Source organism: Nomascus leucogenys, chromosome 3 (genome assembly GCF_006542625.1).
Source record: "Nomascus leucogenys isolate Asia chromosome 3, Asia_NLE_v1, whole genome shotgun sequence".
NCBI lineage: Eukaryota > Metazoa > Chordata > Mammalia > Primates > Hylobatidae > Nomascus > Nomascus leucogenys.
Window position 1 is genome coordinate 147,099,562 of NC_044383.1, and position 23,975 is coordinate 147,123,536.

Consider the following 23,975-nt stretch of genomic DNA (forward strand, 5'->3'; position numbering starts at 1 on the left):
TTTAATAATAGCGAACAATTACACAGTGCTTCCTTTATCTTACGCACTGTTCTAAGTACTTTAGGTAAATTAATCGACACAACAACCCATTGTGGTGCATGCTATTATTGTCCCCAAAGTTCTTACACAGGTGAGTTTTGGAGGTGGGGTTCCCACCCTGGCGCCCGGAGTCACCCACTTTCTCTGCTCCCTTTTGCTCTATCATCACCTGGGCCACCATTCCCAGGACCTTTGCATATCCTCGGAGTGTTTCCTGTGGCTACTGGCACCCAGAGGACCTCAGTGTGTGCTTCTTTGCCTAATGTATGTGCAGGCCCTATCTCGGAATGTTCCATTCCAGATCCCTCCACCATGGGCTCATTGTGAAATAAACAATGCGTGGCCACTAAAGCAGTTCTTTGAAAATGCAGCGTCAACACACCCACACTGACAGCAATGCAAAGTCACTGAAATTTTCTAGAATGACATGAGAAAAAATCCTTATAGATAGTCTTTTCCAATGCAAACTTCTCTTTTAAACACTTATTAGAAAAGTTTGCTAGTAAGGCAAGAAAGTAACTTTTAGATTTTTTTGAATGAGGGTCTGCTTTTTGGAACCCTTTCAAATTTTGATAGCCTTAAAAAACTACTCTTATTTAACAAAGAGAAACAGCCAGGGTTAATCTGGAGCTTGGAGTCGACATGAGAGTGGCTATTTCATCACCAGGCAATTCCTCCAGGCCACAAGCGAGGCCCATGGAGTAACACAGCCTGTGATTCCCTCCCTCACCCTTCACACTGATTGAAAATGTATCTTCAAAGACACACTCAGAAGCTCTTTTGATGCTTTTATTGACAATTTAAGTACAATCTTAGAGTTGTCAGATAATCAACACACTTTAGAGAAAAACAGATTTTTTCTGCAAAGACTTTATTTCTACTTTTTGATACATTCATATTTTGTTACACCCTTCCTGTGCAAATAATACTGTGATTCATGTTCATGTGTAGTGGATGATTTTGCTCTTTTTTTTTTGAGACAGAGTCTCACTCTGTTGCCCAGGCTGGAGTTCAGTGGCGCGATCTCGGCTCACTGCAACTTCTGCCCCCCGGGTTCAAGTGATTCTCCTGCCTCAGCCTCCCGAGAAGCTGGGATTACAGGCGCCTGCCACCATGCCCAGCTGATTTTTGCATTTTTAATAGAGACGGGGTTTCATCATCTTGGCCAGGCTGGTCTTGAACTCCTGACCTCGTGATCCACCCACCTCGGCCTCCCAAAGTGCTGGGATTACAGGCATGAGCCACCGTGCCCGGCCTGCTCTAACTTATTCTAAGAATCACTGTTCTATTCTGGGAAGGGAAAAGACCACCACCAAGAAAGGAAAGAGACCATGCTGGACAGCCTAATAGTCTAACAGGGGATCCTAGGGTGCCTGAGCTTGTGGGAGCAAACCTTGTTCAGGCACCGCGAGCCTAACGCAGCATGCAGATTGGGAAGGCGCCATAATGCAAACATCATCGGGAACAAAGCTATGGATGATGGAGAACACTGTGTGCGCCACGTGATAGAAGGGAGCCACCTGATTCGTCGCATCGGGCCAGTGTAAGGAAGTGTAATTTAGTGGGATTGCCAGTGACACGAAGTCAGGCCCTGATCGGGGTCTGGACTCAGTATGGACACGAGCCACTGGGTGCAGGGGCTCATGCCTGCGACCTCTCTTTTTTTTCCCTTACTATAGAGACTTTGATCTCTCCACCATTTCTACGTGAGCTTTGGGCTTCCTGTCGCAGGTCTGTTGTCACCGTGGGGCCATGTTGGAGTCGGTAGATTTTCAGACAGTGAAGCCACATGAAGCTGTGAATGCTGACGTGGCTGCTGCAGAGCCCAGTCTCTCCCCGGCACAGGGCCTCTGAGGGGACAGGACTGTCCTCAGATGGTTGGAAGAAATGGGTTATCTTACGCAGTTAGGAAAAGAGGGACAGGTGTCCCGGGATGTGGAAAATTTGAGTTCATCCCCTCTCTTCCCTCCAGCAAGGATTTCAGGTGCTACATCTAAAAAGAGAAGCCCTGTTGCCGATTTCGTAATTTACAGAGTCTCTAAATCCAAAAGGGCCTCCATGTGCTAGTGAGACTCATGCCCTCATTTATGGTCACGATCTTCCTGAGAAGTCAGACAATACAGGTAGAACAAAAGATAGTGGTTGTACTTTCTCTTCTGCGTAGTGTGCGTAAGAGCATGCGGTTTGCCACATGCGGTGTTGTTAATCTTTTGATTGTGTTGTTAATGGCTGAAAAAAAAGCTGAAAGTTTGATGGAACTGAAATCCAATCCTTGTCAACATAAGGAATATTCAAGTGAGTTTACTGTCCTAAAAGAAGGTCTCTCCTGGGGAACCCCTGGTGTGCAGAGCTCCTTGGGACTTGCAGATTGGACAGAGAGGGTGTGCCAAACCCTTCTGATGGAGAGAGTCAGGCATGCTTTCATTTTGGTAGTTCTGGAAAGGCTCCTCTTTAAAGATTCTGATTTAATAATTTTCACTTTTGTTAAGACTGAATATCATTTTGAAATCATTTCTAAACATGTCTCCTTTATAGGCACTTTATCCATTAAATTTACAGTGGAGCCAAATGTATTAGCAAAATCTCCAAGCTGCAAAACGAATAATCAAAATCAAACTATAGATGTTTGGTGATACTTTCAGAAAAACAATTTCTTTCTAAAGTTGCAAATCATGAAAGGGAATGAAAGTACATTAACTTGATTTCTTCCCTGTAATTCAAACATTCAACATTCAAATTAACTTTCATAATTTCTCACTTAGTGACAAGTCAATTTATGCATAGTTGGTATTTCATTAATGCAATTTATATAGATGGAATTCTTAAGGATAAACAAATGTTTTTGACTATTGCCTGGGGTTCTTTGGGAATAGATGCTTTCTGAAAATTTAAATAAGAACATTACTGGTAAAGCCATGAATCTAGTTTTGAGAACCCACTGCAGTTCATTTTACAGAGAAACACCTTGTCAATGGCATCTTCATGGTATTTACTGAAGGTAAAATGCAGGATATTAAATGTGAGAACTCTCTCTCCAGCTACTGATTCTGCCTGACTCGAATTCAGGTGAGAATGACCCATACAGATACATGGATTTCACTTGAATCTGTGCTCCGGTATTTGTGTCATCTGGAGGCTGAGAACGCCTGTTGGTGGTGTCACAGATGGCTCTGCTGTTTTGTGTGGACAAACTGAAAGGGATTCAGGAGCTTCTTCTGTAATGTTGCTCTGCTGTTTTTCATGGACATAGTGAAAGGGATCCAGGAGCTTCTTCTGCAATTTGGCTGTAGTTGGACTTTGAAAAAAACTTGAAGAGTGTGTGTGTGCGTGTATGTGTGCGTGTGTGTGTGTGCATGTGTGTGTGTGTGTGTGTGTTTGAAAAGAGAATTAGCAAATGAAGGTAGGACACTGGGTATGCTCCCCCAGGATGGGGCGATGGGGTACCCGGCTGCCCTGGCTACATGTCGAACCAGTGGTCCCCCATGCAGACGCGGTTCCACTCGCAGCCACAGTTCCAGCACCACTCGAGCCTGCACTGGGGCTGCGGACACTTCATGTGCATGCAGCCTCCTGTTGGGGGCAGAAAACAAAGGTGTGGTGGGTTCGCAGCAAATACCTGGAAACCACGCATTCCCAAACCAACGCGCTAGCCTAGACACCACTTTCTAAGTGAATAATCACAAGCAATACAAGGGCAGAGAGAAACTTAACTGAGGGGGAAAAAATCATAAAGCACAATAGGGCAGCTCTAAAGTGATGATATTCATTAAGAAATGAATGAAATTGAAGCATGTCACTTTTGTCGGGAACAAATTTTATTGGTAAATCTGACTTTATTCTCCTGAAAGGGGATTTAAAGACACACACTTCATGTTTCATAGATAGGGGTCAATCTCTCATTTAAATATATTTAAATATATTAATACATTCAAATATATTCAAACATATCAATATATTTATATTTAAATATATTAATTAATAAAATTTGATGACATAACCTAATATAATGTATAACAATTTAAATATATTTTGATTTATTTTTGCTCTTTCTATAGTGCTACTTACTTGGCTTGGCCAAATTCATAAAACAGGAACTGGGATAGCATATTATAATTATTATTATTTCTATTTTTTTTTTTTTTTTTGAGACAGAGTTTTGCTCTTGTCGTCCAGGCTGGAGTGCAGTGGCGTGATCTCGGCTCACTGCAACCTCCACCTCCCAGGTTCAAGTGATTCTCTGGCCTCAGCCTCCCGAGTAGCTGGGATTACAGGCGCCCACCACCACACCCAGCTAATTTTTGTATTTTTAGTAGAGACAGGGTTTCGCCATGTTGGCCAGGCTGGTCTCGAACTCCTGACCTCAAGCCATCCTCCCGCCTCAGCCTCCCAAAGTGCTGGGATTACAGGCGTGAGCCACTGCACCCAGCCAGCATATTATTTTTAATAGGGAATATGTTCCTTAATGCTATCCAAAATTTTAATTAAGATGAGAGGGACAGAAAGGAAGTAACCAATAATGTTAGGTGTTCTATGTATATTATCTCATTTGCTTCCCAAAGCACTTTGAGATAAGAGCATCACTCTGCTATAGAGTTTCCCCAAGGCGAAGCACTTTTAAATGGTGAAGACAATAATTTCACCAAGGTCTGTGTGATTCCAATGTCCTTTCGTTCACAGAACAGGTTCTTTTCAGCATGAGAGGAAAAGTCCCTTATCTTGGGACTTATTTTGGAATTATTCACCTCCCTCACTTGTTAAACACAGACTTCGTGAGTTTCTGGAGTTCATACACCCCTGCTTCAGTCGCTGTGGGGGAACTGAAGGGAGGAGGAAGTGATTTGTATGAGGATGTACAGAGACTGTTTCTGTCCGAATTACCTGGATAACCCCGGCAAACACAGTTTCTTTGCTTGAATCCTACCTAGCGCTGAAGGTGCTGCATTACTCACTCTTACCAATTATCTCGTTAATTGATTTTTCCTGCCAAATTTTCCAAGTAATTGGTTCGGTGCTGTCTCACTTTTATTATTAGAAACCTGGCATGAGAACTTTCATTAATTTAAAATATTTATGAATATAGAGGAATAGGCATTTGTTTTAAGATAACTTCCCGACATGTAAAATCTCCTGTTTTCCTAATCCTTTCTGGCTTGTTTTAAAATCATAAATTACAGATGTGTGGAAAATAAAGGAGAAAACTTACAACACTTTTATCTTCATACTTTCCACTTAGTTTTGTGCCATTTTCAGCACATATTGAATGGTTGTATATTTATGATGTAAATAATATGTTATATGGTGTGACATTATAAAACCACTTAAGTTTCTCTAACATATCATAAATATTTTATCATATCATAAATATATCATTATTATATCATGTATCGTAAAATATATTCAATCTAAATTATTGAGCAATACATTAAAACTTAATGAACTATTAAAGCAATTCTAAATGAAAGAGTAAGTTTCCTATTGTGAGGTTTAATATATATAAGCATATATAAACACAAATACGTATGAAGTGTGTGTGTGTGTGTGTATTTTTTTTTTTTTTTTTTTGAGACGGACTCTTGCTCTGTTGCCCAGGCTGGAGTACAGGGCGCGATCTGGGCTCACTGCCAACTCCGCCTCCCGGGTTCAAGCAATTCTCCTGCCTCAGCCTCCCGAGTAGTTGGAATTACAGGCACCTGCCACCACGCCTGGCTAAATTTTGTATTCTTAGTAGAGACGGGGTTTCACCATGTTGACCAGGCTGGTCTCAAACTCCTGACCTCGTGATCCACCTGCCTTGGCCTTCCAAAGTGCTGGGATTACAGGCGTGAGCCACCGCGCCTGGCTGATAGATGTGTTTTTCATACACAGTCCCTGGCTCATAACTCCCATAGCTCTTGTTACAGTCTTTTGTCATAATGTTGGGGCAATTCAGGCCTCAGAAACAGGCCCCAGAAAAGAGAATCCCTCCCTCTGACCTTTCCTTGCCCTCCTTTTACCAGCCCAGGGCAGGACTGGAACCTTCCACAGCTGTTCTGACTGTGGGTTTTAAGACCCGGATTTCAGAAGAGTCCTGTCTACCCCCTGGAGGAAGGAATGCTGCACAGAGAGGCCGAGAAGAATCTAGACCAGCAGGCCTTGCAGGGTCTCCCCACTCCATCTTTTAGCGTGAGATCAAAGCCTTTCTGTCCCATCGCATTTCAACATGGCTGTCCATGCTTCCATCGTGCCTATCCCAGGAAGTCTCCATAGAGGGCCCCAGAGGACAGGGTCTGGGGAGCTTCCAGGTTGCTGAACACATGGAGGCTTCTGGTGGGCGGAGCACCCAGGGAAGGCTTAGAAGCTCCGCGACCTTTCCCCCATACCTCGCCCTCTGCATCTCTTCATCTGTATCTTTTGTAATATCCTTTATAATAAACTGGTAAATGTGTTTCCCTGAGTTCTGTGAGCCACCGTAGCAAATAACAGAACCCAAAGAGGGAGTCATGGGAATCTCAACTTGAAGCCAGTCGATCAGAAGTTCCGGAAGCCCAGACCTGCGACTGGTGACTGGCAGTCCTGTGGGACTGAGCCCCCAGCCTGAGGGATCAGACACTACTTCCTGGTAGACAGCGCCAGGGTTGAAGAGCAGGACACTAAGCCGGTGTCCACTGCAAAACTGATTGCTTGTTTGGTGCGTGGGGAAAAACCCCCACACATTCCGTCACAGAAGTCTTCTATGCTGACTGTTGTTATTGAATGAGAGAATAGAAGAAGCATGTTGTTTGTTCTACTCTTAGACCGAATGCCAAAAATTAATACCAAGCATTTAATGAATCTGGGATACTAGCATTGTAAATAATATCTTGTTGCAGAAGCTAGAATTACAATGGCCTGGTGCAGTAAGAATGGAAATGGGAAGAGAGGATATTCATGTTATTAACTTTCTTTCCTCCCTAGGGCTTAATATACACAAGGCCATATAGCTAGACCCCAGGCCATGAAGGAGCATGGAGGACCACGATTCTAGAAGCTTTGCCACTTAAAAGTAAGTGCATAGAGGAAGCCGCTGAAACTTCATGCAGATTTGTGGATATAGACATGAAGGGAATGTGGCTTCCGTTGTAGTGAGTTCTGTCTGCAGATGGACGCTCAAACCATGAAAAGCTCAGCCTATGCCCGGCAGTCGACATCATGGCTCCGGCCAGCAATTCTTCCATTAGATTTAATGAGAGCGTGGAAGTCCCTGAACAACCTGAAGGCACATTTGAGGAGCAGCACACAGTCGGAATGGAGCCAGAATCTCATCTGCTTGAGATGGAAGTGAAGAAATTTCTGGAGACTGAAGAGGATTATAGGAGAAAGTATCAGGGTTTAGCCTATGCTTAAAATGGAAGTTCCTCGCATTATCATCTCAGCTTCTCTGAGGGAAGACGGGCATTCCTGAAACACAGCTGAGTATGTAACAGGCCACGAACCTTGGTGAGAACCAGGTAACATCCTTGGTCATAGAGGCTATGTTGGTTTTGGTTATAGTGATGCACTTTTAAATGGTTTAGGCCATCGCTAATAAGCTTCAGTCTCAGCTTTTCCGTTTGTAAGTTAAAAATTTGGAGGTAAAATTTTTTACTTTCATTTATAGTACATCACGATATTTCCAAGAAACAGCCCGACGGGGAGAAACTTTGCTACAGTCACGAACAATTTGACTCCTACAACTCCATCTTTGGAGGCTGCCGGCATGTTCTGAGTCCAGGGCAGATCTGATGAATAATTTTCCTGCTTCTCGCCCTAGAATATCTCCCTGCCTCACAGGATCAAGTCCAAACCCCAAAGCTGCCATTCAGGGACCTGAATTCTGCATCCTACCTACTGCTTCAGCCGAGGCTCCTGCGTGCGGTGCCTGGAACACCAGCAGCAGGGGCTGCCTCCACACACCGGGGCACGCACACCCGGTGTCTTTGCTCATGCAGTCCTGGGGCCTAGGACGCCTCCTCCTGCTCCTCCTTGCCTTGCTCATGTCTGCTCATTCTTCAATTCTTGGCTGGTATCATCTATTCCAGGAAGCCTCCTCCTCCGGGTCTGTGTGCCCTGATAGCTTGCTTCCTCTATGTTATTTTATTAAAAAGATCTGTTTATGTGTGTGTCTCTAAACTGTTTACAAGCTAAGTTTTTGTTTGTTTGTGTTTTATTTTTTTTGAGATGGAGTCTCACTATGTCACCCAGGCTGAAGTGCAATGGTGCAATCTTGGCTCACTGCAACCTCCACCTCCTGGGTTCAATCAATTCTTGTGTCTCAGCCTCCCGAGTAGCTGGGATCACAAGCACCTGCCACCATACCCAGCTATTTTTTTTTGTATTTTTACTAGAGACAGGGTTTCACCATGTTAGCCAGGCTGGTCTTGAACTCTTGAATTCAAGTGATCCGCCAGCCTCAGCCTCCCAAAGTGCTGGGATTACAGGCGTGAGTCACCACACCCAGACTAGAAGCTAAGTTTTAATTCAGCAAATATTTTTTGTCCGGGCTGCCTTCTGGGATTGGAGCCTAGACAGTCAAGGTCCCTGATCTCACCGGCTTATGTTCTAAAGAGCGACAGACAGGGAACATGTAAATGAACAAATTAAGCAATGATCTGGGAAGGAGGTGGTGCTATGAAATTATTATCAAACTGGTGGGTGGGACTCGTTGGGTAAAGGGGGAAGCAGACACAGATGGAAAGGAGGAAGGCAGGCTGGGCAGAGGAGAAGCCCAGCTCAGGCACAGCCTGAGAGGCCTGAGGTGACGCCCAGGAGCTCTGGGGCTGGGGCAGCTCTCAGGGTGGTCCTGAATTTGGTTAGTGGGTTGGGTATTATGAGCAACCAGTAGTCCTGGGACATGAACTCTCCGGGGAAGGGGAGGAAGCCAGAACTAATTCTCTTGGCAGAGATGACTGCCCAGTAGGCTCAAGGCCATCCACAGGCAGGCCCCCTGCAGAGGGAACGGCAGTGCCTCTCCCTTGAGAGGTGGGATGGTGCCGACAGTGCCCCCCACAGGAGGGCAGGGGTCTTTGGCAGGGTGGTAAGGGGCGGGCTCACCGAGAAGAGGTCAGCTGGGCTAAGATCTGAAGGACAGGAAGGAGCCAGCCATGGGACCCGTGTGGTTGCAATGTCGGTGGGGACCCCCGGGGGGGAAGGGCAGGACTGACCTGGCCTTTGAGAAGTCTACGCATCTGTGTAGAGGATGGATCATAAATATGCGAGAGTGGAGGCCAGAGCCCCTTTAGGAGGCTGAGCTTGGAAGAGGAGGTGGGCAAGCAGGGCACTGGCTGGGGACGAGGAGTCAGAGGTGGGCAGACGCTGGATCAGAGCATGGGGAAGACCATGGTGACCGGGGATTGAATGCAGGGTGAGGAAGAGCGTGGAATGAAGGATGAGCTTTAGCTCAGTGGCTTGAGGAACTGGGCAGTGCTGTTGACTGAGGTGGGGTGCACCCTAGAGGAAAAGGTTTTCTAGGAGCAGCTGGCTCTCTGTTTTGTGAAATTTGAGCTGTCCATTGGACAATCTGTGGAGACATTGAGGAAACAGCAGGCTATTTGAGTTGGACCCAGGGGTGAGATGAGGGTGGGGTGTAGATTTGGGAGCCATCAGTACGTGGATAGTATTTAAGGCCACAAGACTGGGCTGTGTGTTATGTGTCACAAAGGTGAAGTGTCTCAGGTGTCCCCACAAGCTGGCAGTAAGTGCTGAACCAAACGACCACGGAGGAGAGAGAAACAGAAAGCAACAGGTCCAGGCTTGCTGACCACTTGACCACTTCCTTTTTTTTTTTTCTTTTGAGACAGAGTCTCGCTCTGTTGCTCAGGCTGGAGTGCAATGGCATGATCTCAGCTCACTGCCAATTCTGCCTCCCAGGTTCAAGTAATTCTCCTGCCTCAGGTTCCCAAGTAGTTGAGACTATAGGCATGCACCACCATGCCCGGCTAACTTTTCTATTTTCAGTGGAGACGGGGTTTTGCCATGTTGGCCAGGCTGGTCTCGAACTCCTGACCTCAGGTCGATCCGCCAGCTTTGGCCTCCCAAAGTGCTGGCATTACCGGTGTGAGCCACCACGCCCAGCCTCGTTGACCACCTCTTATCTTGCAAACTGCCACCACCAGAGCCTGGGCTAACAAGGAGGTCACTAAGGCATGGACGCCACACTTGCTGGGTAAATTCTCCACCTGCCATGCCTGTGATGCCTGCCAGAAGTGGGAACATGGGTGGATGTTTAAGGAGCCCCTTTCCCTCCCCACTGCAGACAGAGACCTGGCTGATTTTTACTAATTTTCTAAGGTTATACATCACGTATGTTTATTACAGAAAAGCATAAAAAGAAATAAAGTCCTCTTTGATCCTATTATGCCTAGAGCTACTCACTATGACATGGTAACATCTTGTTTCCAGTCTTTTTCTTCTGATTCTATTTTTTCCCACACATACATTTGTTTCAAAACAGACATCATGTGCCACTTGCTTTGAAATTCTGATTTCTCATTGAGGATGGATGCAAACCTTTCCGCCATGCCTTCATAACCTTCATCCACATGAACCAGCGCACGTCTCATGGAGCGTGTTTGAAACACCGTCTCCGTTACTCCTCCCGCCCATGCTGTGGGGAAGTCCCATTGAAACCCATCTTATGAATGAGGAAACTGGTGCTCACACAGCCACAGTCCATGGCAGAGTCCTAACTCCTGCAACACTGCAGTGCCGGGCTGTGTGAAGCTTTACCACGGATTTATCACAAAATAAACCAATCTTTCTCATACTGAGGCCATTAGACACTTCGATGATTTCCAGTTTACCGTAATACAAATAATGCTGCAGTTGGCACCTTTTTTCCTAAAATGTGTGTGGGGGTGTGGCTGTATTTGCCTATTATATATTTCAGGTTATTTCTTTAGGATAGATTTTCAGAGGTAGAATTATTGGGTCAAATAATATAAAGTCTTTATATAGGTATTGCCAAAGTGGTTTCCAGAAAAGTTATGCTAACTTATGATGTCCTCACCAACCTTGAGAATTATTATTAAAAAACAAAACAAACAAAAAATTAAGGCTGGGCACGGTGGCTCACACCTGTAATCCCAGCACTTTGGGAGGCCAAGGAGGGTAGATCACCTGAGTTCAGGAGTTTGAGACCAGCCTGGTCGACATACAGTGAAACCCTGTCTCTACTAAAAAATACAAAAATTAGCTGGATGTGTTGGCATACACCTGTAGTCCCAGCTACTTGGGAAGCTGAGGCAGGAGAATCTCTTGAACTCGGGAGGTGGAGGTTGCAGTGAACCGAGATTACGCCATTGCACCCCAGCCTGGACGACAGATCAAGACTGTCTAATCTCTGTGTTTTACACCCTTGTTAGTGAAACACCAGGCCTGTTTATCCCAAACCATCACACATCTTCTCCTGGGAAGGGCCCTTCCATGTTCTTTCCCTCCCACTTCCCAGTGCACCCAGTGGTGGTGGAGACTAGGGAAGCTCTTTCCTTCCATCCCATCAGTGCCTTCTGCTCTTTTTATTTATTTATTTTTTTGAGATGGAGTCTTGCTCTGTCGCCCAGGCTGGAGTGCAGTGGTGCAATCTCGGCTCACTGCAAGCTCCGCCTCCTGGGTTCACACCATTCTTCTGCCTCAGCCTCCGGAGTAGCTGGGACTACAGGCGCCCGCCACCACACCCAGCTAATTTTTTGTATTTTTAGTAGAGACTGGGTTTCACCGTGTTAGCCAGGATGGTCTCGATCTCCTGACCTCATGATCCACCTGCCTTGGCCTCCCAAAGTGCTGGGATTACAGGCTTGAGCCACCGCGCCCAGCCGCCTTCTGCTCTTTATAGGTGCATGCCAATCCCTGCATTTTCTAGGAGCATTGCTGCATGCAACGGAGTAATAAGGACACTCTGGGTAAATTATTTTCTCTGCAGGAAGCCACTGATACAGCACTAAGACTTGGACTGAGCTAAGCCAGCACCTGCGGCTCTGGGATGTGTTCAAGCACACTCTTGTTTGTATTAATGAAAACTTCCCGAAGGACATAACTGAAAAGAGAGAGGCTTGAGTGCCCATCCTGGGATGGCCGGGCTTCCCTCCCACAAGTCAGCTCTGGGCAACCTGCCAGCCAGGGCGTAGCTGATGCTGATTGAGGAGAAGCTGGGAGAGGCTGCACCTCGCGTCGTGTCATTGCTTATCTGTGATGGTGCCGCTGACTCTGCCTTGCTCACGTACAAGTGCATCACATTGAGAAAGGGCTCTCTGATCACTGGTTGTGGTGGCTTTGCCCTGAGTGGCATGTCCAGGATAGACAGCAGGAAGTCCCCCACTGGTACTGTGAGTCATCAGCGGCAGGCCACAGGGATCTTTAAATATGGACGAGAGTTTAAATAATGTTGCAAAGCTGGGGAAGGCTACAGACTGACGGCCGGCAGACAACAGGGTCATATGGTGCAGCCATCAGCGCTGGGGAAGGTCACCAGGGAGGACGGTAAAACCACAGCTGCCTCCTGACTGCCACTTATCCTCAATGACATTCCGTATCTTGGTTCTAGTTTCTATATTTATTCCCTTTCCAACCACATAAATGCTAACTGTGTACCTCACATAGCTATGGAACTACTCACTCATTAAATATTTCTGTGTCACCAAAACAATAATAATAATGATAATGGGTAACATTTATCGAGGGGTTACCCAACACACCAGGCACCTTCAGACAGCATCTCCTTTAATCCTGGAATCCCTGACTGATGTGATTCTCCCCAAAGAGCCCATGACATCCTCATTCTCTGCTCAGCACAGACTCACCATTTTTTTCCACTGGTACATGGCAGCGGGGACAGGGCTTGGTGGTTTTCTTGATGGTTTCTTTGGTGGCTTCTTCCCAACGAGCCTGCTCTGCGGCTCTTTCATCGACTCTGTAGGCCTGGGGAAACAAAGAGGAAAGGCGTTTGACCTCAGCTTTCTATTACTGGGATCGGAGTTTAGGTTCCCTGTACGCTGGTACACGAAATTCTTGAAGACAGGAGTGCCTTCGGGCAAGAAGCCTAAATATCAACACACTTGACAAATGCTAGACAGCTACTAGGCAGATGGGGACACTGTCCCTGGCATGTGGCATATGCGTCGGAGCGGGGAAGAGATTGTTCAGTTCTGTAGTGTGAGCTCCTCTATTCTGTTGTTTTGCATAATTGTAATAAATAACACCTATCAGGTGCTTAATATGCAGGCAAGGTGATCAATGCTCAAATACACTTCTCATTAGACACTTCGTCAGATGTGAAGTGAGGATCTAGTTTTTATTTCACATTGAAGATTAGATGGGTGAAAACATGGCCCAAAGCTGATAAGTGGGAGCATCAGTGTGACTCTGGAATCTCTGCTTTTAAACTTTGCTCTAATCTTGTTATCCTTCCTTGCACCTGGCAAAGGGGGAACTCCAAATGTTGTCACAGAAGGGACAGGTGCAAGAACAGGAAATGAAGTCGATGTGCCAGCAAGGGCAGTGGGAGCTGTGAGTGAAGACTGTGGCCCTGGAACCAGCTGTCTGGTTCAAATCCCAGCTCTACCCAGAGGGGTGACTCTGGAAACATTCCCTAAGCTCTCTGCCAGTCTTTATCTCTTAGATGAAATGCCTTGTGCATTGGGGGTATGGAGGATTCCATGAGTTAATTTCTTCAAAGACTCAGAATGACTCCAGTGTGCAAGCTTTTAAATACATTTGCTGACATTATTCATGTCACCGAGAGCTGGGTGGTGCCTGCACCATCATGTATAAGGAGGTTTTCTGGTGGGAGTGGAAGCAGGAGGTCCTGGGCTAGCTGCGTTTGACATCTGTGACCTTAAGGAGCAGCCATTTGCTGATTATCCCCAGATAAGATGCAACATCACCAAAAACATGAATCCAAAGTTTGTCATTTCACTTTCAAATTCCAAGCCTTTTTGAAATGTTAAAGTTTTTGAGTCTTTATAGATGAAGTATTATGAGTAAAATAACCGTACTGCATTTAATAGTTTCTTTAGGAATTAGTGTTCACGTTTCTGTTATTTCTGTGGAAAGTCAATTCTTCCAGAGCCAAGATCACATTTGAGACATCCTCACATCTCCAGTTTCTGGCATAGAATCTGGTACACAGCAGGCGATCAGTACATTTCAGGCGAGTGAATGAATGAATGACGCAGCCCAGGGAGGCACTAAACTTTCAGGGGTTACCAAATTTCAGGGGTTACCAAACTTTCAGGGGTTACCACTAAACTTTCAGGGCTTACCAAACATCCAAAATGGGACCCTGTGAAATGGGCAGGGCACGTGGCTGGCATCCCTGACAGTGGTGGGGGCACCACAGACAAGCTTTGCCCAGGGCTAGTCACTGGGTGAAGCCAATTTTGTTTTTGTTAATGAACCATCATGGGCACAAAGGAAACACCCTTCGATGACTGCCAGGGTGTCACGTGATTTGTGAATACTTGTTAGAATAATGCGGAGTCAGCTGCTAGGAGGCAACGGTAGGTCTACGAGTGCTTCCTTTGCTAAGATCCACTCACGGCAGAGGCCTAGTGAGGGTGCTGTTGTTAGTGAGGGCCATTTCACAACTTGGTAACTAGGTATGCGTCTTCATGACACGTCTTCCAGTCACCACAAAGTCTTGTGTGGTCCTAACCGTCAGTGACACGTGGCAAACACCCATCCCCCCACCGACCTGCACCCCAATGCCACCCCGGCCTCATGTTCCACGCTGTTCTTTTTCAGGTCTAGGGGTCTGTAGCTCTGTAGCAATGGTTTAGATTGCTTGCTGGTGGCAAGTTGGTAAGTCATACAAATCGGAGAAAAATACAATTTTACTTAGCAGAAAATAATTTCAAAATGCCATTTTTTAGCAACATGGCATACTGCATGTGAAGGGTAATTTCTCCCGGGTCCACACACCTAAAAATGCTGGATCAAATATGGAAAAAAAATCTTTTTTAAACGTACGGCTGATAGGGTTGGAAGGTAAAGGAAATCCTTGAAGACAGCAAATTCTCCTGGTTCGGGAGGAAGGAGCCTGGCATTTGCTGTGGGGCTATCTTCTTAGTCCCGGGCTGCCCATCATCCGGGCCTTCCCAGGCCCTAAGGGCACAGGCAGGAGACAGAACCTCCAGCCAGAGCAGGGTGGGAGGTGGAATCCAGTTTTACTACACACAGAGGACCTGGACTCCTGAGGGTGACATTCTCAGTGGAGGGAGCCAGGGCAAAAGCCTGCCCAGAAGAGAGAATTGACAGATATGTGCTGGTCTCAGGCTGGGTTCTGTGATGTGGCAGGTTTGGAAAACATTTTTCTGAACATTCCTAACCATCAGGACTCAGACACGAGGGAAAAGAATTCATCCTATCTGATTAGCTTTAAAACACCTCAAGCCAAAAATTAATTTGAAATATTACCAGATTGGCATATACCCTGGAACCAGGTGGAAGCAAAAATGTCTTTTGTGGAGCACAGCACTTTAAAAAGCCAAACCTCAAGGAAATTACACAAATAAAATTCTAAGAAATCTGGGATCTAAAAAAGTTTAAAAGTCACCTAATACAGGAGAAAACTAGCTACATGAGTGAAAGTCACAGAATTACAGAAACTACAGAATCTAACCAGCAAAGGTTGTAGATATTGGAATGGCCAGAGACAGAGTACTGGCCAGGCATGGTGGCTCACACCTGTAATCCCAGCATTTTGGGAGGCTGAGGCAGGTGGATCACTTGAGGCCAGGGGTTCGAGATCAGCCTGGCCAACATGGTGAAACCTCATCTCCGTTAAAAACACGATTAGCCAAGCGTGGTGTTGTACACCTGTAGTCCCAGATACTTGGGAGGCTGAGGCAGAAGTACTTGAACCTGGGGGGCAGAGGTTGCAGTGAGCCGAGATTTTGCCACTGCATTCCAGTCCCAGTGATGGAGTGGGACTCTGTCTCAAAAAAACTCAACTGAGTATAAACTAAATATGTTTGTTATATTTAAATAAATAAATAAAGGTCACAATAATGGAATAAGAGACTGTCACAATTAACCAGGGAGATGTAAAAAAGAAACAAATTTCTTCGTTTTGTCCATTTTTCTGGACATGAAACACTAATAATTAAAATTAGAAACTCAGTTGATGAGTTACATAACAAATTGGATACAAATGAAGAGAGAATTTGTGAACTGAAAGATGGAGCTGAAGAAATTACGTAAAATGCCAAGAAGTAAAAAATATGAAAAGGAGATTAAGAGATGGGGGGATAAGGTGAGAAGGTCCAATGTTTTTCTAATTAGAGTTCTAGAAGGAGATAACAAAGAGCATGAGAGAGAAACAGTGTTTGGAGAGAGTGGCAAAAAACCACAGAAATTATCTACAAAGAAGTTACAATTATTCCCCCAGCTGATTTCTTAATGCATGGGTGCTGGCAGACAGTGATGGTATCTTCAAAGCACTGACAGAAAATATCAGCCCACTTCCAAGCAAAATTAATTTTTAAGGATGAGCATAAATAAAAACACAGTCATAAAAAACAGCATTTCCCATCAACAGAAGTTCATTAAAGAAACATGGATTTGGGGCCGGATGTGGTGGCTCATGCCTGTAATCCCAGAACTTTGGGAGGCCAAGGCGGGTGGATCACGAGGTCAGGAGATCGAGACCATCCTGGCTAACATGCTGAAACCCCGTCCCAACTAAAAATACAAAAAATTAATCCAAAAAATTAGCTGGGCATGGTGGTGGGCGCCTGTAGTCCCAGCTACTCAGGAGGCTGAGGCAGGAGAATGGCGTGAACCCGGAGGCTGAGCTTGCAGTGAGCTGAGATCGTGCCACCGCACTCCAGCCTTGGTGGCAGAGCGAGACTCCGTCTCAAAAAACAAACAAACAAACATGGATTTGAGAGGCCGAGGCAGGCAGATCACGAAGTCAGGATTTTGAGACCATCCTGACCAAAATGGTGAAACCCCGTCTCTACTAAAAATACAAAAATTAGCTGGGCGTGGTGGCGTGTGCCTATAGTGCCAGCTACTCAGGAGGCTGAGGCAGGAGAATCGCTTGAACCGGGAGGTGGAGGTTGCAGTGAGCCGAGATCATACCACTACACTCCAGCCTGGGCAACAGAACGAGACTCCATCTGCCACCACTCGCCCCGCAAAAAAAAAAAAAAAAAAAGAAACATGGAAATACGAAAAGTCCAGAAGGAGCCAGTACTTGCAAGAAGAAACTGTGAGAAAAGAAAAAGAAAACGGGTAATGTATGGTAAATCGTCGGAAATACTGATTGTATAAAACTGTAAACGATGCTTAATTTGCTGGTTTAAAAAAAAAAATCCAAGTAGGCTGTGTGTGGTGGCTCACGCCTGTAATCCTAGCACTTTGGGAGGCCAAGGTGGGTGGATCATCTGAGGTCAGGAGTTCAAGATCAGCCTGGCCAACATAGCGAAACCGTCTCTACTAAAAATACAAAAATTAGCTGGGTGTGGTGCACACACTACTCAAAAGACTGAGGCAGGAGAATTGCTTGAACCTGGGATGTGGAGGTTGCAGTGAGCCAAGATGGTGCCAGTACACTCCAGCCTGGGCAATGGAGTGAGACTTTGTCTCAAAAAAAAAAAAAAAAAAAAAAATCAAAGTAGAATTAGATGCCGGACAAGAATAGTACAGAAGTGTGAGAATTGGATGATTCTAATGTGCTGGCATGATTCAGGCAGAGGGTCATTAGATTTTTTTACATTAATATATGTTTACATTCTAGGGTAATCAATAAAAGAGAAAGCAATTTTCTTCTAAACAAGGAAAAATACAGTGGAAATGGCAAACAAAAGAGTCAAAAGAAAGGCAAGAAGTAAAACTATAGAAATGAAGAAGGTAATAGAAAGTATAAAATAAAATGGCAGAAATGACTGCAAATATCCCAGCACTCCCAACCCGTGTGGACAGATTATCACTGACGGCAGGTCTTGCTAAACTCTAGAGTCTTAGCACTGATCTGGGAGGCCTTGTCTGCAGGAGGAGCATTCAGGGACTAAAGTTTCTGGCTCAGGTGTATGCACACCTAAAGCCTTTGTTACATGCTGCCAAGTTAAGAGCATTTTCAACTGGGCGAATACCATGTTTATTCTAAAAAAGGATGTTATACTCAGCCCAAGAGAAAGATTCAGAGCTCAACTTCAAGAAACCTCCTGCCTGTCAATAGCACATTACTGGAGAGGAATTACAAACCGGAAAATTGCAAATTTATATTAACATGCTTTGTTCTGTCCAGGAAGAAAGATTAAAGTTATAGCAAAAGAAGAGAAGTAATTACTTTTCAAAATACCAATTTTCTCTGACTTCTGATCCCCCGAGCACACGAGGCAGAGTGGGTATAACTTGCAGGCCCACCAGAAAACCACTAGGATTTCCCCAAACGACTCTGGATGTGACACCTCCAGCAGCAAGCATCCTTCAAATCAGGACACTGCAAGTTTAATACCTAGGAGTGATTACAAAAGACTCCCCGTGTAAACCTTTCCACACTAGTGTGCACTGAGCTACTGGATGGGCCAGTTCACTCAGGGGAGAGGGAGGTAGCTAGGAGGGTTTGATCCTTAGACTGGAAGAGGGAAAATTGAGAGCAGCAATATCTGGTTTCACCTGCAAGGATATGTACCTTTGTCATTTCCTTCACAGACTCTGCAATGGGGCAAACGTTACTCTTCCCCGGATCAATATGTTGAAATCCTACCCACCAAGGTGATGCTACTGGAAGGGGGGGCCTCTGGGAGGTGATTAGGTCATGAGGGTGGAGCCCTTATGAAGGGATTAATGCCCTTATTAAAGCAACCCCAGAGAGCTCTCTTGCCTCTTCCACTATGAGAAGATACAGTGAGATGCCAGCAGTTCGCAGGAAGAGAGACCTCCCCAGATCTAGAGCCTGAGGTTGAGGCTTCCTGGGCTGAGCTTGAGTTCCTGTAAGCCATGGGCTGCAGTGTGGGTTAAGAGGCACCCTCATGTCCACCGCACGGGACACTGGAGCTGCTGAGGGGCCGAGGCACACGTGACCCAAGGGGTCAAGGACCCCCTCATGGAGATGCCCACACTGAAGGTCAGAGACAGAGGAGAAAGCCTGGGGAAGAGAAAATACCCCAAACCCTAGGAAAAAACCAAAATGCTGATATCGCAAAATGGTTTTTAATACTGTTAAAGCAAACTACGTACGGCCTAAGGACTCCACACTTCTGTAGTTGAGTCCTTGTGGTCGAACTTAGCCAAGATTAAAAACCCAACTTAGGAGTGTGTCTAACTTAATATGTAGACAAGATTGAAAGCCTAACTTTAGAGTATGCATCTGTAACAATAGCTGGGTCTTGGCCAATCCCAGCAGCCATGCTTCAGCCACTCATACACTGCTGAGTGTTCAAACTGTGTTCAAATAAGGCTGACGCCAAATTGTAACCAACCCGGGTGTTTCTGTACCTCACTTGCGATTTCTGTATGTCACTTCCCTTTTTGTCTATAAATTTGTTCTGACCCTGAGGCATCCCTGGAGTCTCTCGGAATCTGCCGTAATTATGGAGGCTACTCAATTTACGAATCGCTTTTTTGTTTTTTTCTTGCTCAGTTAAACTCTGCTAAATTCAATGTATCTAAAGTGTTTTTTTTTTGTTTTTTGGTTTTTTTTTAGGCAGAGTGTGTCCCCGTTGCCCAGGCTGGAGTGCAGTGGCGCGATCTCAGCTCACTGCAAGCTCCGCCTCCCAGGTTCACGCCATTCTCCTGCCTCGGCCTCCCTAGTAGCTGGGACTACAGGCGCCTCCCCACCACACCCGACTAATTTTTTGTATTTTTAGTAAAGACGGGGTTTCACCATGTTAGCCAGGATGGTCTTGACCTGCTGACCTCGTGATCCGCCCGCCTCTGCCTCCCAAAGTGCTGGGATTACAGGCGTGAGCCACCATGCCCGGCCATGTCTGAAGTTTTAACAGTACCAAGCTAGGGGAGTGTCTTTTAGCCGGCAGGACAGCTACCCACTTTCTTTTGCAGTGGGGGTGGGGTTCACTTTGACCTCCTGGGACTGACAAGGGCCTAGGAAGATCATGGCCTTGACTGAAGAGTTAAGGGTTAAGGTATAGAAAACTGATAAGGTGTGTCTTTTTTTTTTTTTTTTTTTTTTTTTTCTGGTAGACAATATGTGCTCAAAGGTTATGGTTTTATTCCTCCATGGGGCATGAAGCAGTTCTGTTATCCAACTTAGAAGTCAAATTTCAGCATTCCTTTCCCAATGAACAATATGGCATTCTGTTCCTCAAACGCTGCCTGTGCTGATTTTCCCATTAATTTGATGACTCAGACCTTGGCACGGGCTAACATAGAATTGTGTAGGCATGGCGCTGTGACAGCTGCAGGGTGTTAGAGGGAGGGGCGTCCGGTGGGTCCGGGATCCCGGTGCCCAGGAGGGGAAGGCTTTGAAGAAGAAAAGTAAGGATGCTTCCGGTACGTGCGAAAGGGCACTGTGCGGCAGGTGCTCTGCCCACATCACGGAATGTCGAAACTGCGGCGTCCCTGAAGGATGGAGCTTGTCATTAACTATTTCAGCTGGAGAGATCAGAGTCTCAGGAAACTAAATAACTTAAGACCCAGGCCGCCTGGCCTGCGAGCAGTTGGTTCAGAATCGGAGCCCTGAGCTGCCTGGGTTCATACTCCAGGCCCCTGCAGCCTCGATTTCTTCCCGTCGTTATCAAGTCACATGCCACAAAGAGGGCTAAGGGACTAAGGCTAAGATGCTGTCATAGAGATCTGAAGGGCCCTGGGGACTTTTGAGAGAGCAGTTTTCAAACAACTTGTGGCCGGGCGCAGTGGCTCACACCTGTAATCCCAGCACTCTGGGAGGCCAGTGTGGCAGTCAGGAGTTCAAGACCAGCCTGGGAAACACGGTGAAACCCTGTCTCTACTAAAAAATAAATATATATATATTTATATATATATATTTGTATATATTTATAGATATTTGTATATATACTTATATACATATTTGTATATATATTTATATATATATATATAGCGACCTCAGTCTTAAGTTTTATATATATTTATATACATATATATATATGCTGGGCCTGGTGGCACACACCTATAGTCCCAGCTACTCAGGAGGCTGAGGCATGACAATCACTTGAATCCAGAAGGTGGATGTTGCACTGAGCCGAGCTTGTGCCACTGCACTCCAGACTGGGCGATAGAGCAAGACTCTGTCTCAAAACAACAACAAAAGCAACCACCACCACCACCACCACCACCCAGCTTGTGGTAAAGGCAGTGGGAGAAGCCGCCCAGTCCCCCTCCCCTCACTGCAGCGGCCCACCTGCCCTCCACTTGCCTGCTTCCCCTGGCACCAGCACTGCACCTCTACTCCCAGTTGCCCACCCGCCCTTCTGCCCTGGGCCATCACTGCTGTCCGGCCGGTTCTCCCTTCCCCAACCTGCCGAAAGTGCTTTCAAGAAGGACACCAGGAGGCCCCGGCTGCCAAAGCTCATGCCCTTTCTTTGTTATCGTCTCCAACCGTCCTACCTAACATGTGGGACAGGGTCACCAAGAAGGCCCTTGGAGTTCCTGCCCTTCTCAGCGTTACAGCTATTCCTGTGCTTCCTATCCTCATCCAGCGGATCCATGGGGAGGGAGGGGAGTCCCAGACCCAGTGACTGCTGCCAGCCCCGGGGACCCTGGGGAGCAGGAGAAGCAGCTCTACGACACCCTGGGAGTGGGCGGTGCCCAGGCCACTGGTTTAGACCTTTGACTGCCACTTCCCAGAGGGGATTTCTACCAGGATGAGCACATCTTTGCTTTGCTTCCTTCATGAGTGTCTTAATGCTGATGTTTAAATCCTTCTAGAGTGATCCCAAGCAGTGGCTGGGTACCCACAGGTTCAGGATCACCAAAGGGATTCTAAAAATGATGCCAAGGCTTGTGTCCAGACCCTGGAGATTTGGATTCAGTAGGTCTGCGGTGGGGTACAGAAATCAGAATCCCTAAAAATGCCCCAAGGGGTTGTGAGGGGCAGGAGGTTTGGGAACCATTCATCCTCTGGAGGGCGATTCTCCCTTTGGGCCTGAAGAGGAACGTGGTGAGCTGGGTAACTTACCCTCTGTTCCCGCCTTAGTCATCAAGCTCTAAAGCAATGCCTGCTTATTGTGTTGCCAGGAGGGGAAGGTTTTGTTGTGATTCAGCATCACCGCCCGATTGTGCAATAAAGTGTGTCTCTCACGGGGCAGTGTAACAGTTAGGTAATTGTATAGAACTCTGTGCCTGTCTACTGCTCACCCATGGCAGGAAGAATTGCATGCATGCGTGTGTGTATGCACGCGTGGTGGAGGTGGGGGTGGAACAGGAAAAGTCGCTCTCCTAACATACTTCCTGGCTGAAAATAGCAATTTCATACATATATGAAACATCTATAATATACTTATATATAGATGTTTCATATATATATTTCATATGATTATAGGAAATATATTTCATATATATATATAGAGAGAGAGAGAGAGAGACTCAAAATTCCCTCAGAAAGGTAAAGGCATGATCGTCCATCTGTGGCTCAAGAGGAATAACCTCACAAGGGTCATCGTGAGTAAGATCAACACACAAACGGCTTAGCACAGAGCCAGGTGCACCCTGAATGCTAACTGTGTGTTTTCTATGATCACCACCATTATTACTTTGTTACTGTAATCATCACGATCATCTCTAAAGAGATGGGAATATGAGCCTATGGGAGTTCGTACACATAGAAAAGACCACTGAAGGCTTGGATTGGCCTTAAATCTCCTTTAAAAACACAAGTATGGGAGGCTGAGGCAGGAAGAACACTTGAGTCTAGGAGTTCAAGGCCAGACTGGGCAATATAATGAGACCTTGTCTCTATAAACACACACACACACACACACACACACACAACTCCACAGGTAAATCAAAATGTACTTATATAGGTTTTAAAAGCCGAATTAGGCCGGGCACGGTGGCTCACGCCTGCAATCTCAGCACTTTGAGAGGCCAAGGCAGGTGGATCACGAGGTCAGATCAAACCATCCTGGCTAACACGGTGAAACCCCATCTCTACTAAAAATACAAAAGAAAAAAAAAATTAGCTGGTTGTGGTAGCAGGCGCCTGTAGTCCCAGCTACTCGGGAGGCTGGCATGGTGCCTGGGAGGCGGAGCTTGCAGTGAGCCAAGATTGCGCCACTGCACTCCAGCCTGGGCGACAGAGCAAGACTCTCTCAAAAACAAAACAAACAAACAAACAAAAAGCTGAATTAGCGCCCAGGAGACACATTGATACATATTGAAGCTAGAATAACTGGAGGAACTGCATATGTGTTATCTTTCCTGCTTTAAGAGAAACTCATTTGTGACACCTGTGTAGCCAATCATTAGACAAGTATATTCTAATCCTACAAATCAATTTAAGCCTGTTTTCCGAAAAAAAAGCAGATCACCGTTAATCATGAAAACAGAGTTGGCTTAATTCAGCTATGAATGCTTTCAGGTGAATGGCAGCTTTTAAATGTCAGCTTTCTCATCAATGATCGCCTCTCTTCTCACAGACACTGAAACCTTCCACCTCTGCAGACAGCAGCCTTCCCGGCTCACAGTCAAGCAGGTGGGCTGGTTGAGCACCGCTGCGTATGAGCAGCCCGCCTCCTGCTGGTGAGTAAGAAAATGACATCACTTTTCAGGGGCCTTGAGCTAATCAACGTTACTGCTTGGCAACGGGTGTCACCGAAACATGTTTTGTTGTTCTCACATTGTCTTATGACTATCCCTTTTTAGAGAATATGTATATATGTATATATTTAAATGTATTTTTTTTTGAGATGTTGTTTCGCTCCTGTTGCCCAGGCTGGAGTGCAATGGCGAAATCTCCGCTCACGGCAACCTCCGCCTCCTGGGTTCAAATGATTCTCCTGCCTCAGCCTCTCAAGTAGCTG

The 23,975-nt window shown here is 46.0% G+C and overlaps 1 protein-coding gene across 1 annotated transcript in view; it reads right to left on the reverse strand.

Moving 5' to 3' along the window:
• Positions 1–1,242: 1,242 nt before the first annotated feature.
• PRKN (parkin RBR E3 ubiquitin protein ligase) overlaps positions 1,243–23,975 on the reverse strand; it is a 1,393,859-nt gene continuing 1,371,126 nt past the window's right edge. The window contains exons 11-12 of the mRNA XM_030809943.1: positions 12,831–12,948; positions 1,243–3,609 (exon numbers count right to left, since the gene is read on the reverse strand). Of these exons, the coding sequence (XP_030665803.1) occupies positions 3,497–3,609; positions 12,831–12,948 (231 nt within the window). The 3' untranslated portion in view covers positions 1,243–3,496. The remainder of the gene's footprint in view (positions 3,610–12,830; positions 12,949–23,975) is intronic.